This window comes from Lycium ferocissimum, chromosome 1 (genome assembly GCF_029784015.1).
Source record: "Lycium ferocissimum isolate CSIRO_LF1 chromosome 1, AGI_CSIRO_Lferr_CH_V1, whole genome shotgun sequence".
Lineage (NCBI taxonomy): Eukaryota > Viridiplantae > Streptophyta > Magnoliopsida > Solanales > Solanaceae > Lycium > Lycium ferocissimum.
The window spans coordinates 16,608,079-16,626,239 of record NC_081342.1 but is presented as its reverse complement, the minus strand read 5'-3'; the positions used below and the strand labels follow the sequence as shown (position 1 = coordinate 16,626,239).

At 36.9% G+C, this 18,161-nt stretch overlaps 1 protein-coding gene across 3 annotated transcripts; it reads right to left on the bottom strand.

Moving 5' to 3' along the window:
* Positions 1–3,884: 3,884 nt before the first annotated feature.
* Positions 3,885–16,518, bottom strand: LOC132050397 (probable inactive histone-lysine N-methyltransferase SUVR2). Of its 3 annotated transcripts, none has more exons than XM_059441630.1 (10): positions 16,352–16,518; positions 13,909–14,134; positions 13,738–13,782; positions 13,118–13,583; positions 11,296–12,716; positions 10,860–11,125; positions 10,169–10,235; positions 10,011–10,061; positions 7,802–7,898; positions 3,885–4,244 (listed from the first exon to the last, which is right to left on the bottom strand). In XM_059441630.1, the coding sequence occupies exons 2-10, from the start codon at positions 14,089–14,091 to the stop codon at positions 4,225–4,227; spliced, it is 2,616 nt and encodes an 871-aa protein (XP_059297613.1). In that variant the 5' UTR covers positions 14,092–14,134; positions 16,352–16,518; the 3' UTR covers positions 3,885–4,224. The 3 variants fall into 3 exon arrangements, 2 of the variants coding, with proteins under 2 accessions (XP_059297613.1, XP_059297620.1); XM_059441637.1 differs by lacking the exon at positions 16,352–16,518 and adding an exon at positions 14,444–14,943; XR_009413408.1 differs by lacking the exon at positions 10,169–10,235.
* Between the last annotated feature and the right edge of the window lie 1,643 nt (positions 16,519–18,161).

The window sequence follows — 18,161 nt, the reverse complement described above, 5'->3', positions numbered from 1 at the left end:
TAAAAGTACGCTCCCCTCCGGCGACTTTTAGTTGTGTTAAGTAAAAGTCGGAGAGGCGGACTTTTAGTTGTGTTTAAGTAAAAGTACGCCTCCGGCAGACTTTTAGTTATGTTCAACTAAAAGTCTGCCGGAGGGGGCAGACTTTTACTTAAACACAACTAAAAGTCTGCCCCCTCCGGCAGACTTTTACTTAACACAACTAAAAGTCTGCCCCCTCCGGCAGACTTTTAGTTGAACATAACTAAAAGTCTGCCGGAGGGGGCAGACTTTCCCTTGAAGCATATATATATATATATTTTTTCAACTTTTCAAGGGAAACTTTTAGTAATGCCTTAGCTAAAAGTGTGTCCCATAAAACATAACTAAAAGTATGCCCATAAGGCGTAAGTTTTCCTTAAGGTGTAACTAAAAGTTTGCCTTATAAGGCAAAATTTAATGGGCAAACTATTATGCGGACCCGCATAACTTTGTGAAGGAATTATCAAAGTTATGCGGACCCGCATACTTATGCCAAGTACGCACATAAGGCATAAGTATGCCGGGTCCGCATAACTTTGGTAATTCCTTCACAAGTGTATGCGTTGGGGGCATAGCGAAATTTAACTCTCGCCTTGCGAATTTTTTTTAAATTTTTAATTGCGTGTGGGTTCGAACCGGAACCTATGAGTTTTAGCGAAGGCAAAATTTAAAGATTTCAAATATGAGGGGCAAAATTTAAAGACCACCCCAAACGAAGGGCAATTTGCGAATTGCCCTAATTAGTTTAATTCAAAAGCATGGCCCAAGAGTATAAAAACATAATATAAATTGTAATGTTTTCATAAAAAAATTAAAATACATACACATATATATACAAATTTAATTTTTAACATAATATATAAAGTCGGTTTGGTTCGGTTTTTTAAGACTTGAAACCAAAACCAAACCAAATATAGTCGGTTTTTTATATTAAAAACGAAATAAAAAAAAAATATAAATTTGTTGCATTTCGTGCAACATTGCACGAAATGCCCATTTTGGTTTAAAAAAAAAAAGGCATACCATTTTGGTGTAATGGCTGTAAAAAGAAGCCATTTTGGCTCCGGACTCTTTTTACAACAATCAAACAGCTTGACCAAGTTATCCGCTTTAATTTCATTGATCTTTTAATGTTAGAAAACTGAAAAATCAATAACAGTAGCTATGGAAAACTAGTATCTTTTACAATGATGCTGATTGCTGACTGCATGACTTCCATTTACCATGTTTTTTTTTTCTTTTTGAACTCTTTAGTTTTCTTGTTGTCAGTCTAGTGAAAATAGCCAGTTAACAAATCTCTTAGTGCCTTAAAAAAAATTAACTTTCTTTGCTAAGGCAGCATGGCAATATTCTTCTCATAAATTAAAGAAGTGTCTGAGAAAGATTTTCATTCTTTTGATTAGAATTGAATTCCGTACTAATTTCCACTACTAAACTTGAACCCCTAAATGTAACTTGATCTTTTTGGCGTGGAGCTCGACCTTTGCTTAGTCGTGCACTTGAAAAGGAGGAATTTGATCATTCGCGCATCCGCGCCTTGAGAAGAACTACATTGGCAGTGAGATGTTCCGAATGATTGAGGCTGCTGCACTATTAAAGAAAGTCCATTTTACAAGTAGAAAACCGAATTAGAAAAACCGAAACCGAACCGAACCGAACTTTAAAAAACCGAACCGAACCGAATTAATTCGGTGCGGTGTTCGGTGTCCACTTTCAAAAAACCGAAACCGAAAAAACCGAACCGAAGTTTGAAAAACCGAACCGAAGAACCGAACGCCCACCCCTAGCTACGGTTAAGGTGCTAGTGCAGTGGTCCAATTTGCCACCTGAGGATGCCACTTGGGAAGACTATCAGTACCTTCGGGCCAAATTTCCAGGTTTTGATTCTCATCCTTGAGGTCAAGGATGTTTTGATGGAGGAGGGTATGTCATGATCTCACTATACTAGTAATTAAAGTAGTAGAATTAGTAGCAATAATAAAGGATTAGTATGGGATAAGTATGCTGCCAGTCGGGTTCGATATTGGGTAAGCAAGGAGTATTATTAACTAACTTTTGAAACGGATTTGAGATTAGAAAGGAATTAATGAGCTACGATGGCCGGGATCTTGCCACGTCATCGGCGATTAATTAGTTATAAGTTGTCAGAGGAGAGAGAAAATCAATTAAGCAAAAATCAGGTGCAATTTCTTCTTCTTCTCGACTCTTTCTTCTTCTTCAATCTTCTCTTCTTCTCTTTCTAATACTTCTTCTCTACTTCTTCTGCAGATCTATTCTCATCAATGGCGAATCCATGTTATCTTTTAGTATAGTTTTATCAGACAGTTTCAGATCTACGTATTAAGTTCCATTTTCCATTTTTGATATAATAGAAAATTGTTCCAAAAAACTTGTTCTTCTTCATTTGGATTGGTTAATTGTGTGAATTGAGTTGAGATCATTACAAATCGATGGAGAGGAATGGAGACAAGAAAACTTCACTTGAAATCGATCTAACTTTCTGGTAAATACTCGCCTGTAGAAGAATGGTGTAAATATGGAGAAGACAATGTGAAGATGAAGAAGGGGGTGCGAAAAACTGTATTTTGCGATAAAAAGAAAAGGAAAAAATAATTAAATTTAAACAAAACGCGCCTAATTTTTAATTATTTTATTTTTTTGTGCCACATCAGCTCTCAGGATGCTATTATGTTCATTTTTAAATGTGTAGGGGAATAATAGGTCGCCTGATTGGTTTGAGTTTGAACTCGACGAGTATAGTTTAGGTGCGATCTAGGTCTTTTGCCTTTGCAAAACGATGTAATGTTTGTTTACCACCGGTAACCACCTTGAACCAAATTTGGCGGGAGGTGCTCTCATTCGCTAAAGTCCAAACACTTGAAAATTTTGAATTCTTTTTTTAATTTTAATTTGCGTTTTGGAACCATTTTTTTCGACCAAATCTGCCAAAAGCTTGGCTGAAATTACTTTCTCTGTTTCCGGCGTTACTACAGTCTACAATACTAAACTTAATAAACCTGCCATTTGGTTTTAAATTAAATAAATTATTTTTGTTTAACCTCACATATTTTCTCGAATCCATCTTTTTACCAGATTTGTAACAAGCCTGACCGGAATTTTTAGTGTAGCCACAGTTTTACGTTTGAACATGCAAAATTTTAAATAAAATTAAATACTTTTTCTGTTAACGCGTGCAAAATTTTAATTTAAATTAAATAGGTTGGTCAAAGACACTTAACAAAACTAGTTCAGTGTTCTAATATGAGCACATCATAGTTAGGTGTGCAAATTGCAAATCGTGCAAAAACTTGGGAGGATTTTATCCCCAAGTCGTGGTGACAAAATACTAGGAATTTAAAGGGCCTAAGATTTGCTGAAATCTAACAGGTTTGCAGTTCCACTTTCACAATTATTTTTTTCCTTCTTACTCTCACCACCAATGAGATTTCCCGAGAACATACAATAGTAATTTCATCAATAGGTGATAAAAGTAAATAAACGGCCAGTAGTGTGGATGTTGTCCCTAAAACACACTTCAATAAGAAGTAACTTTGTCCTTAAATTACATTTCATTACTATACAGTTCAATAAGTCTCTTAGATGTACTAGGCCAACGTTTTACTGACACTAGGATTAATAGCTTGGTAGCAGAGAAAACACAATAATCGTATCCCAGAAAGTATTAAACATTTGAATGGTAAGTTACAACCTGTTACAGCCTTTACACAGCCACCATATGTGTTCTTGTCCAGAAAATATCGTGAGATTCATTGACTTCAAAGGAAACAACATGGGCAGACATAAGAGCTTAATAGAGAAGGCACAAGAGAAAAAAAAAAAAAAAAAAAAAAAAAAAAAAGGTAAGATTAAAGAAAAGGCAGTCTGCAATATGCCACAGCATGCCATAGAGCAAAGGCCAAGTATTCCAGCATGTAGTCTTATGGACAAAAACATCATCATATACAACCAACATGCAGCTAATCCAGCTCTGAGCCACATCTCTATACAAAATAGCGCCTTAATAGTATAATTTAAACTATAAACATGTTTAGCATTGCATATTGTACATATAATGCACATCGGCGCTAGAACCCTTCAGAGATACAAAAACATCACCTTCACTGAGTTTGATCACAACAGCTTCGTGAACCGCCCAAGACCAGGAAATTGCCAAAAACATGCTGGGAGAAGATCACCATCTCAGGTCTACCTTCTTGATCTAGATCCTACAGGTAGCATAATACTCGATGAGTAATGGTACCAAATCTTAGCATAACATTCATGACCTCTAGTACGTGGAATAATTGTGCTGATAACAGCTCATGGAGATTAGGGACACGTTTTAAGGCACTAATTCATGGAAAGTGATTGAGGGGATACACAAGGGAGTTCGAAACGGCTCATCATGTGCAAAATGTTACCAACCAGACCTTCAGCCATTAAGTTCAGCCATCTTTTTCCATCTTAACAAAAATCGGGTAACTTTCTGTTAGGGAAATCTGTGTCGAAAAGAAGATATTCCTGTCAAAAAGAGGATATTGCCTTCCTCAGTTGTTACATTTCACTTCCACACAATCTCTATCCATAAAGGAGAAAATCATTTTTAGTTTTGGGGTTTATTTCTCTGCATATTTACCAATTTTCTCTCTACAAAGAAATGAAAAGTTTTTTTCTTATGGTTTGGTGGGTAAATTTCTCACTCAGTAACTTTACCTAGACCTTTTTACTTTGCTTCGGTAGATATACATCTCTCTCAACACTGAACTTTCACTTGCTTTCTCTCTCCGTCAAGAAAAATTAAATGTATTCATTGGTTTGGTTTTATGGGTATGTGTGTCTCTAGATTTTTTTTTTTTTTTGAGGAGTGAACCTTTGTTTTTCTTAAATAGATAAGGGAAAGTGAGTGAAATTTCAGAACAGAAAAAAAAAATTATTTTGTTTGGGGTATATTTCCCTCTCTGAAATTTCACTCACTTTCCCTTTATCTATTTAAGAAAAACAAAGCTTCACTCACGTTCTATATGTGGACGGAAAGAAAGATATCTTTCTCAACCTTTCACCTTGAAGGAACAAACTTTATTTGATTGGGTTTGTCGTGTATTTTCCTCTCAACAATTTCACCTAAAAAGAACTCTTTTAACTAAAAATATGATTAATTTATGTCAAAGAGATGCTAAAACACAAACTCTCTACAAAGAAAAGATTTTTGGTTTATTTAGATGTTTAAAAAATTACAAAAAAACAAACTGGGAAATGGTTTTGAATTGACAAGGTTTGGTTATGACCCGTTGGCTGTCCATTTTGACCAAACCCATATTTTTTTACTCAAGCACTTTAGGTTGGGTTGAGTTCTCATTTGACCCGCCGAAACTTAACTCAACCCACCATTGACACACCTATGTGGCATTTGTTGGTCAAAAAGTTGTTTCTAGATTTTTTTTTTTTTTTTTTTTTTTTTTTTCAACCAAACGCTGCTAGAGAAAAGTTTTCTTCCATTGAAACACCTATGTGACATTTGTTGGTCAAAGTTGTTTCTGGAAAATTTCAACCAAACATTGTTAGAGAAACGTTTTTCTGTTTTTGCAAAACTGAAAAGTACCTCTACTGTCGGGTCAAAAGCTATTCTGGAAAAAAACTGGAAAAATAATCAGCAATTTTCTAGAAGCACCACCTCTATTTTCTCCCCAGGGCTAGACAGACTTTAACTTCAACGAATCATTTCTTTGGTGGAGCTACAGTTGCTAATGAAAATAACAAAGACCAACCATGCACTTTAGAATAAATAATTAGAAACTACATCATCAATCAAGCAGTTTGCGAGTGAACAGTAATGAAGTTGCTGATTCAGCAATTCCATCGGGAATCTGCTGAAACCTAATGAACAAGCAAAGTTACTGATCCTGCAATTTCTCTCAGGAATCTACTGACAGGCCATACTACCAATTCCATTGGCAATATCTGTTCAGATGCCAGGATTACCAACTTCCTTTAAGAAGTCATAACACAAAATAATCATTTTTCTTGTGGGATTTCACTGGGTGTGTTGTTGCAATAATTGCAGATAGACATAATTCATATATTACAACAACATACATACCTAGTGTAATCCCACAAGTGGGGTCTGGGGAGGGTAGTGTGTATGCAGACCTTACCCCTACCTTGGGAGGTAGGGAGGCTGTTTTCGATAGACCCTCAGCTCAAGGAAAAGAAAACCAAAAGAAAGTCATCAAGATAATATTATTTCCAGGCCAGTAAAATCTAGGTTTTAGCTGTAACAGATGCACTCTATAGAATGCAAATTACATGTTTATTTTTTTTTCCGGTAAAGTAATCAAATGTCATTAGTAAAGCATCAAGAAGATGCAAGGTTACAGGTGGGCAAAAGAAGCTGCTTCAATCAAAACGGGAAGCAAACTTAGACAAAAAACCTGTAAAACAGCTAAAAGGAATCCTGCCTATTGTGCTAAGCTAAGCTAAAGACAGGGAATTAACAAAATCCAAAAAAGTATCCACACCGTTTACAGGGGTAAGAAAATGCCAACTAAATAAGCACTCTAAACATCTAGCCTTGAGAGTACTAATAGGAGTTGAGATTCCATCAAAGCATCTGCTATTTCTCTCCTTCCAGAGACACCAAAAAAATAACTGTAGGGATCATTCTCCAGATCCTTTTGATGGTTTTTCCAACTCTCCACATGTAAGAATAACTGCTATTCTTACACGTCTATTTTGAGTGATCTAATTCTAGTCTTCTAGTAATCAAACAGTTCATTACTTAAAACCTCTAGCGATGAGGAGCACCAGTGAAATTTTAGCCAAAATATATGCCATTTCAAATGATTCATCAGCTTTCACCCTATGTGTTAAAAAGAGTATCAAAAGAGTATCAGTATGCCTAAGTTCCTACTTCACATCATTTTCAAACCTTCATAAGGTAGACACTCATGCACAATTGTAGTATTATGTACTATGGCTTGGCTTCTCCAACCCCTTCTCATTAGAGCCGTCAATATGGCTAGGCCAGTAGGGCTGACCCAGCCCAGCCAGTGATTTAATAGTGTTGGGCTATGATTTTTGGAGCCCATTTAAAAACGAGACCTTTTAGCCTGGCCCGGAAAAGTCCGCTGGCCCATAAGCTTGATTTATAACAAAAATACTTGTAAAACAACAAACATTAAATTTAACGCTCGGGGAGTACGCTTTTGTGCCCAGGACTTATGCCCCAATCTTTAGGGTGTACGCCCTATGGATCTATTCCTTTCATTCGCACCCCAGAGCGTTTTGTGTACACCCTGTCCCAGGACTCCCCAAAAACGTATTTGAAGACACTGTTTCAGACTTAGTTAGCAAGTAGTAACGCCATGTAATATTGTCTTGTAAATATTTGTGTTACAATTTTTAAAATTTAAATTAAAAGAATTATCAATAATATTTTTTTTTTAAAAAGGTGGCTGGCCCGGCCAAGCCCTTTAAATTCCAAAGTCCACGTGGGCTAGCCCGGATGGGCTGGGCCAGCCCGTTTTGACAGCTCTACTTCTCATGCCAAACAATGACACAAGTCTTGCAGTAGCATAGCAGAAATGACTGTTCAATAAAGCATGTCGGGGTCACAAAAATTTAAACTGCAATATCAAAGTACCAAACATAATTCATATATTCTTTTTGAGAATTTGGGCAAGTTTACCACTCAAATAGAACAGTTTACAAAAGTGAAAATACGAGGAAACTATAGCTTGCAAATTCCAACCATAATAACTAGGAGATGATTACCAATTTTACTTACTGCTTGGACGTTTCATATTTCGGCAGAACGTGCTACCGCAATGGCAGCTAAATGCTTTTACTGGATGTTCAAGATCATCAAAATCAATACCATAATCCTGCAAGAGCCAAATCCAAAGTTCATCAAGCCGATAAACAACCAAATAGCAAAGCATATATTCTGAAAGGCATTGAGGCAAGCACCTTTTTGTATCTACCAGGTGAACACTCATGCTACCAGAAAAACTAGATTTAAAATGGTGAGACACCGTTACTTGCTAATCTTTCAAGTCATGATGTAGTAGTTTGAAATCCATTGTGTTACTGACTTATTTCAATTTGCAATTTTGAGCATTTTGTAATGACTGGTTATATTTTCCTCAAGGATATCAACACGAATTCATCTAATTATGCTGCTACTTGGCATATTTAGGACATAGCTCAGAGTTGTTGACTATCCCGATAAAGAACACAGAAAGATGACACTTGGAATTAACTCTCACAATGAGGGGCCTAAATTTGATTTTACTCCATTTACAATCAACATGGTAACCATAATTTCAGAATTAAGAGGAGACGTCCATTGGGCTTAACTCTTTATGATTAGAGTAACCTAAAACATAGATATCACTTTATCATATTCAGAATATATCACATCATTACAAAGTATTAAGAGTGAAAGAAACTAACCAAAGTTGAGAAGCACCTGTCCATCTTTTCTTTGAAGAACAAATGAGGAAGTGACTTGATAAAGGATATATATATATATATATATATATATATATATATATATATATATATATATATATATATATATATATATATAGGTTAAGCTAACCTACTAAATAGCATTTTCCCCATTTTTAATTCTCAAAAACAATCCTGCCAACACACTAACAACACATTGATAGGAGGGTCTTTATTGTCTTTTTAACCAAAAACCTAAACCCAATTCTCTTTTCCCTCTTTTCTTTTCTTCTCTCCCTCCTTAATTTTTTTTTCCCCTCCTCCCAGAAGCTCCCGCAATTTAATCCCTTGGTGACTCGAACCCAACCTTCGGGTGGGAGGTGGAGGGTGCTTACCATCTGAGCAACCTCTCCCTCCTCAATTGCGACCCAACTCCTGGGTGTATGGCTAGGAGATCGGGAGATGCCGGACCGTGGACTTGCCATTGATGATGCCATCGAGCCTGCCAATGGTGGCCCTTGTTGTACCAGTCACTAAATAATTTTTACCCTAAAATCTAAACTCACTTCATCTCTGCTTAATAAATTTTGCTTGAAACATATCTCCATTGGATAATGTCCCCAAATTTTCTTTCCAGATAACTGCATCATCCATTTCTTTCTCGCTTTGTTTTTTCCTTCACTCATGATGCGTATACCCGCGGAAACACACTTGAACCAAACAATCTTTCTTGAATGAAAGCAAGTGGAGAAAGAAACTCGGTGGATATATTCTTAAATGTGATCTTCAAGTTGCTACATTTGCCAACAAACCAGGAAGCCAAATCTCAAACTCTGTTGAATTAAGAGAAGGAGAAGAGGGAGGGGGGGAGATCGTGGGTTACATAAAGAGAATCGGAGAGATCGTGGGTTACATAAAGAGAACCCATTTTAACTTTTCCTGAAATGACCAAAAAACCACTATAGCCATGTAGTAGGTTAGAAAGGCCCTATACACACACACATACACACATAAATCCCATTAATTTTCGTTTCCTATTTGTTTTTGTGGGGTGGGAAAGACTCATTCAGTCATTTCTGCCTCAAGCTACTATCTTATATTTTTTAGGTGGTTGGTGGACAAGCCACTTCAGCACAATTCGTTACTGTTTATTATGGACATTAGCTGCACAGTACTACAATAGGGCCTCCTCATAACCCTCAGGTCAGGAGGCCAACTCAATATATATATGTAACTTAAATCTGTTGAGAAAACGATGGCTTTTCCCAGATGAAATGAAAATTGGATTTATGTAATAGGAGAAAGATTTCCCACTCCTTACCGGAGAGATATGTGGCGATGAAAGAGGGATTAAGTAGAAGAGAATTCGCTGTGCAACATAGGCTTGTTAATGGAATTATCAGCACACTCATCAGAAAACACACAAAAATTTGGTCCAAAGCAAACCAGACCAGTGTACTTATATCGGTATATCAAAAGCAACAAAACAAGTGCACAATGACACAATGAACCTGAGCATGTGACAATGAAAAAAGCCTACTCACCCAAGTGAGCTCCTCCATTGCCTTAATCTTTCTTGTAGTGAAAAAAGCAATCTGTAACAAGCAATCACATGAAATTATCCAACAAAGCTGTCACTGCGAGGGAATGGCTCTTGAGGATGAAATGAAGTTAAAGATTCAGAGAGCTTAAGATTCATTACATGATAGTAGTGGTGATCAGGAGTCTCTATTTCAATTGGTATTTCAACCAAATTTGAATCGAAGCATCTGGAACAGAACAGCAATGAATAAAGTAAATGCATCAACATATGTTCCGACTCTATGTATTAAACATCAAACAGATATAACATGCATGGTTCTCTTTATCCTGTTTCTTTATTGTTTCTTTTCTCCATTTTTTTTTTTTATGGATATTCTGACATGACAAGAAGATGCAAATTGATAGGCGCATGGTCTCTCTGGTCTGCCATTGGCAGAGTAGTTAAAGGAGCTAGAAGTGGGAATGTCAGAAAAGAAGCATGAAGTGAGCAGAAGACATTTAAAAAACAAGATGTGAACGTTTAATGGGAGGGATATTGAGCAGTTGACATTCAAAATAGGCTTTGTTGGACTTGCACCATAAATCATCTTCTTTTTTTTTTTTTTTTTTTTTTTTTAAAAAGAAAGCTTGCTTGTGGGAATTTGAAAAGTAAGGGAAAAATGCAGAAGTTCAAAGAAGCACCGAAATCTAGTTCAAAGTCAGGTAGGAGATTTACTTGAGGGCAAGTGAACAAAAAATTAGACCTAAAATTCAATCAGATTGTTGTTTTTGTTTTTAGTGACTAAGTCAACCCAAGGGGGAAAAGTTACAGAAAAAGAGATAAAATTTGGGATCCATCTTTGCGAACTTACCTGTGATTGATGAACCTGGCAACATTCCCATAAAATGTAGCATCCAAACAAAGAGCCTCCTCATCCTTCAGGACACCCTCTGAACCCCAGTCAGCATCCAGCAGGACTGGATAAGAATGTTCCTCCCCGTTGGGGCTCCGTGAAACACGATCAAAGAGTTCTGCATTGGTCAGAACTTCTCCAACATATTCGCAGACAAAAGCACCTCGAGGAAGGTCTTCAAGGGTCCGCAAGCCCCATCCTTTCCCTTCCGGAGTCATAAAGACCTGAAAGAAGAGCAACAATTATAGAGCAAGTTAATAGTGGAAACCAATTATGATTTTGGAAGAAGCTTTGCGATGCTCAAAGGACGAGCATAATAGGAAATTTAAGGCATTAGCTATTCCCACATCATGAACGTGATCAAAGACAAATGCCACATTCCACACATTATTACCTGCAACTTATGGCTTATACCTCGCTGTACTACACGGTTGCCACATTGTTTATTACAGCCACATTTCCACCAACACTCTTTGATGAAATTCCTCATCAGATGACCTTTACAAGCTTCTATAATGTCCTCATTTTTTGATCTTTCCAATGGACACTCTTTGCAAAAGAACTGGCAGTCTTTCTTGGGGTCACGATTCATGGAAATACATTCATTAAGAAACTCTTCTTTCACAAGGCCTTCCTTTGTGTATGCGAAATCACCGCCAATTACGTGCGCACAGGCGCAAGGTGTGGACAATGATAAACAATCACCAGTGCAAGTTGAACAACTATTATCATCTTCGATACGAGCCAGAGAAAAGGTCACAAATGCATTCTGGAAAACGACATTGGAAGCTATGTAGTGGAATGATGGTGGACAGTTGCTACTAACTTCATTCACCAAAGAAATTAAAACATTTTCTTGCCCCTTGGTTATATCAAGGACATCAACAGACCGTACATCATGTGGAGTCGATTCACATGGAACCACCTCCAGACTCTGTGAATTAGTCTGTTCAAGACCACTCTGATCGGTCTCCGGAGCAATACCAAAGTTGCCCATGGATGCAGTATCATCAGCTTGAGTGCTTTCTTCATCAATATAAGAAGCGAGATAGGGTATCTCTGGGGGAGCTTCCCCAGCACCAAGATCAGAATTCAGGAACCCATTTAAGGAATCAAATAAACCTATTTCACCTGGAGTTAATTCACCTGGAGCCTCCATACTCAATGGATTAGTCTGCTCAAGACCATTCTGATCAGTTTCTGGAGTACTACCACAGTTGCCCATTGATGCTATATGACCAGCTTGAGTGCTGTCTTCACCAATACGAGGAGGAGAGAGTTGAAGTACCTTTGGTTGACCATCCCCAGCATCAATTTCAAAATTCATAATTCCATTCGAGGAATTAACAGTCCTGTTTCTCGCGCCAAAATCATTCTCTGCAGCAACATCGGTGGTTGCTTGCAATTCATGACTATGTTGAGTTCCCAGTTCTAAAAAGCATTCACACACGTCATTCATCAGCTTCTTCACAGAAAAGTTAGGATCCAGGATTTTGTATGATTTAAGACATTTAAGCTCCACCATTTTCAGAACAGATTCTAGACTTGGCATATGGAAGTCTGATCTACAACGAGCTGGGTCACAGTTTATAGAGACTTTTATCTCTCCAGAGAGTGAGGAGGCAATATCTACATCAGAGTAACACCTATCTTGGACTTCTACCAGCTCACGACCGGTTGCCACTCCATTTGATGAATTTGTAATTTCTTCACCTGCATTTCTTCCTCCTCTCAGTTCTATCGCTAAAGGTTCAGAAGTTTCTGAACGTCTCCTTGAGGCGTTACCACTTGAAGTATCTCCCTTGTTTGACGGCTCTAAAGAATCAAAACAAGGCCATTTATTAGAAGGGAAAACTTTATAGATGTTTCCAGGAAACTTTCTGATGAGAACATCAAAGAAGAAAGAAGGTAATAATATATGAGTTGTAGCTTAATTTATGCACAATCATCAGGATCCCATACAGATCTACCAAGATGTCAAAATTTTAAATTCGTAATCTCCATAGCTTCTGCAAGACAAGAATTCTCCAAATATAATGGATACAATCCCAGAACACGAAATGGGTAAACTATGTACGCCAATCTAGTTATGTCTTGTATTGATTTCTAACTCCCATACAGAGAAAGAAAAAAACAAATGTATATCGGCCAAGGAAATTTAATAACCATGAAGAATTAATTCGTGACACAACATTCGGCTCTCCAAGATGAAATACCTGGGTGAATAACAGCAATAGGAGCCTCAAACTGTGGCATATCATCAGTATATGGTTCATCCTTAGGCTTGATTAAGGCAAGGGATCCCAACATCTTCTGTTTAGGGGACAGTTCACCACCCGGTTCTTTCTTTGGCTCTTTGAGTATTGATGCATGGGAAGCTTTAGCAGCAACCGAACTCGTTCCCCTGGACATGATTGGAGATGTTTGAGTTCCGTTCAATCTGAGATTATCCCTATGAGAACTAGGATTTGCTTCCCCTTGTGACTGGTTCTGAAAACGAGATCCAGGTAATTCACCTTCCTCCCCCCGTCTAAGCCTTTTAAGAGATGTCCTGGCACTAGAATTATTAGCGGAAGGTGAAGGTTGACCTTCTTGATATCTTAAGCGCAATCTCTTTAGTGGTCTTTCAGGCTCCTCATGCATTGTTTCTTCCTCTAAAAGCTCCTCTCGCTGCACAGGAGGCTAAGGGACCAAATAAAGATACAAGGGAAATTCAGTACCAGTTTCTCAAAAAAAAAAAAAAATGATACAAGGGAAATGGGGAAGGAAAAAAATCAGATCCTATAGAAATTACATGGTAACATGGAGACTTAAAATTAAACACATGCAACCATACCACATCTCGTACTTCATTATTTTCACACTTCTTATGCTCCGCCGCCTGCAATAGGATGTCAATCAAGAGAATTCAGACTCCATTGAGCATATTTAATGCTTTGCTAAGGAAAGAAGAAAAACGAAACTCTGACTTGGCCAGAAATGTGAGAGAAGGAAAGATAGATTGAACCTCCGCTTCCTCCTTTTCAAATATAGCATCTGCAAGTGCTCTATAATTTTCCTCTTCGATAAGCTCCCAATTTTTGTCATATAGTTTTAGAAGGCTCTTCAAGACTGGCTTCACCTTTGCCTCAGAGATGCCAATAGTTTTCATAGCATGAAATGCCTTCTTAACTCTCGGATTGGGCGGCATTGTTTTGTCGATTTAAAAGCAACCTCCAAATTACTCAGTGAGCCTACAGAAACCAGAGTGCATATGAGCAGAACCAGAGACAGAATTCGAACAAGGCTTTCAATAGTATCTAGATTAGGATGTTGCATAATCTGACAAATAACCAATACCTTCTGAAACTGCATTTCCTTTTCTTTTCCTTATATATATATATATATATATATTTGGGAGATAGAGACTACTTTTCATAAACACCAAATCAACAACCAAAATTTAAGGAAGGTGCATAAGGAAACATGACTATGATCAAGGCATAAGCAAAATGGAGGGTGCATGGTTCGAAACTCGGTGGATAATGGGTATGCCTCTTTACCTTTCTCCGCTTAAATACCAAGCTTTTTGGTCAGCAACAAGTCGGAATGGATGTAGCAATTTTCAAACAAGAAGGCGCCAAAATACTGCATCATTTGATGAGAGAGTCAAGTCGCGCATTAAGATACTGTTGACGAGATCTGTCTTCTGGCCATATTGATCAGCCTACCTTTCGACCCAAAAAAGAAATCCAGCCACCCCTCCCCACAACCCAGAAAGGAAGGTAAAAAGGGGGAAAGGTACTAGGAAATATTATATTCTCTGTGAGCCTGAAACACACACATGGTGATTTATTGCTTTAAAACTCCCTCAAGAGCATCTCTCTGTTGTGAGCATATTCTAAAGCTTTACCATAAATGAGTATATTGTGCATCTAAGACTACCCAAAACAATTTGTTTATTTTTAACGCGATGCACAATCAGTTCAAATAACCATGGAGTATCAACTATTTTACACCGAACATCATAAGGGAATAAAAGGGTAACCAAGCATAGAATTACTCGAAAGTCAAAACTTTAAAGTTTATCACCATTGCGGATCAGAAGCGTCCATAGCAAAACCTATTAATTGTTTGCTTCTGAGATTGAAGTCCACTATCCAAAGAATAGAAAGATGAAGATAAAAGAAGAATTGAACCTACAGAATCACACTGGCGAGCAGCAGCAAAGTAGACCAATTAGGTTCCTTCCAATAAAATTTATAAATTGGTAAATTATTTTTCCTTCTTAGTATTAAATTTGTCAAACTAACCAAGATGACCTTTGACTTAGAATTTGTGAATGTAGAGCAGCTAAACATTATTGAAACCAAAGCAAGAAAAGAAAATTTACTGCACTAGTGACACGATTAACAAAGTTTCTACACAGATTAAAGAGTGCTTAGTGAAAAGCCCCTCTTATGGGCATAGAATTTAAGATGTTAATTCCTAATAGTGACATAAAAATATGAAAGCACAGATTGAAAGAAAATTTGGCAGAGTAAACCACGTTAAAATTCAACAATCATGAATGAACTTGAATTCTTCAAAATTGAGAAATCATAAAGAAATATAATTGTGTCAAACATTTTGGGATGTTCCAAAATGATAAGAATGCCATATAAATTGGGAAGAACATACTTGAAAATTTTAACACATAGTGACAAGCAGATCAAGGAACGCGCAAAATGAGCACATAATCGCAAGCATTCCCAATTAAACTTGAAATTCAGGTAGTTCAAGGCAAACCGGTACCCAAAATATTGACAGCATCCTTTACTACTGTTGCAAATTAACTAGAAATAAAGAAAAACCAGTCTTCCGCAGATGAAGCGAAACTCAACAACACACAAACGCAACTCTAACGTCCATCCAAAAAGTTGGACAATGCATGATCAATAGACCCAAGAAATACTTGGTGTTTACACAAAGATGACTTAATATAACTCTAACGTGTATTCAGTATGGAGGAAAACATTTTCTTTAGAAAAACAAGTTCGAAAAGTAGTGAAAACAAGTCCCACGAGAGGCATTCCACCTTGATTGTCTCCCCCCCCCCACCCTCAAACTCACCTCATCTACCCCCACCCCCACCCTCACACCGACCCCTACACAAACCCACCCAACCCACTCACCTCCCCCACCCTACAGTATTTGCCTACATTGTATATAAATGCTTTTAGGATAAGGTTTTAAACTTACTTACCGAACACAAAGAAAATAAATAAGAAAATCACTTATTTTCCTGGAAAACATTTTCCTTCATACCCAACACACCCTTCAAGTCAAATTTAAACAAAAGGAGCGTATTAGACCTTACTGGAAACCCAATATTTACACCAAAAATAAACAAGTGTTATAAAACAAAAACTTGATTTCAACAGAGATGAAATGATTAAAAAAAAAAAAAAAAAAAAGAGGAAAAAATGTACCAAGTGTAGCGCTGAAAATGACGAATTCGGAGAGTTCGAAGAATGAGAGATTGAGACCTGAGATTGTTGTTGCTACTGAAAAGAGTGAAACAAATAGGGCAAAGTGGAGTGCGTGTTACCCACGTGCCTCAATATTAGCGCGTATATAGGGAACCTAAAAAACCCAGGTGCTCGAAAAACTTTATGTTGTGTGAGATATGCCATGTCATATTTGTGTAAGGGTCTTTATTAATTTACAAGTATACAATATGGGTCCCACTTTATTTTAACTTCTCCCTCTCCTCACTACTAATTAAGTGTGAAGGTCCACTCCTTGTTTCTTTCCTTCACCCTTGGATACCCCTAAATCCCTCCCCACCCCCCCAAAAAAAAAAAAAAAAAAACCCCACTCTCACACATTAGTTAGACCAACCGCCACCTAAGCTACTCAGGTGCGGGTGTTTGATATGGGTGCGAATTTATATGTCGAATCTTTCATGATCTAAATTTTAAGATTCGGGGATACGGATTCAGTTATGAATACGGGTGCGGGGATTCGGCTAAAAAAATTTAAATATGTAAAAATAAAGTTATAAAACCTAAATTATGGAATATTATGTGAAAAACTTGAGGAAAAAATATTGATCAAGAAGAGAATCCCCAAAGGAGATAAAAAGAAAACAGAGTGACATGGAAATTTTTATATACAAGACATTCCATTTTCTTCAATTTCACCTTAGTTTTGATTAAAGAAATCATTGAATCTATCCAGAATTTCTGCGTCGATTTTGGTCAAAGTATCCAAAATCGGTTGACCAGATCGGGTACAGATCCCGATCCCACACCCACACCCATGTCATGTAGACATGAGTGCTGCACCGAAAGTAACGAGTCCGAGTAACATAGACCGCCACTAAGCTTGATCAGCGCTTGACAAAAATACTTTTTATCGTAATTTGTTCACCCAAGCCATCTGATTGCACTAATTACAAAAAACACAACAAGACACAGTGAAAAGAGTTAGTAATGTTTTGAAATTAGTATTTCCGTGATTGATTAATTAAAGTCCTTCGCCGTGAAGAAGATATTGAAAAATATAAAAATCTTGCATTTTACTTTTAAGTTATATATGTGCAATAATAAACATCTATTATTAGAATAACTTTCTGATCATTCCACCAACAATGTGCACAGAATTACCATAGTACCAAGTAGAGGTATATACATAAAAATGATAAATCACACCAAACCGTTAACTTGAGTTAAATTTGAAAAACATAATTATCTAAGGGGTTGATACTGAAGAAAAAATTCGATCATAATTGATTTGGTTTGGTTTTAACTAAAAAAGGTCAAACCAAGACCAAATCAACCCGACATTATATATATTTATTTTAAATATTATTTTTATATAAAAAATTTATTAAAATCTACTTTGTAGATATTTTTTAACTTTGTCATAGTTTTTGTTTCTTAACAATTTAACACCGTGTCTGTTCTCGCAATTTTATCTCAATGTCCATATATATTAACTTCAATGAATCCATTACACTCCTGGTGTTTTCGTTGTCCCTAACAGCTATCCATCTCTTTTAATCAAGAAATTTCAAGTATATACGGTTTATAAAGTTAGAAAGAGCTCATCTTGTAAAAGTTGAGGCTCTCATGTATGATATGACTTTTTCGCCTTTTATGAAGTTGTGATTGATATTTTTGTGCGTAAGATTACAATGAAGCTGAATTGGGTATGATTGTATGAAATTGTGTGGCATTTACATTGTACTTCACAAAAAGCAAATTAATTTCGTTATAAATACATTCGACCAAGAAG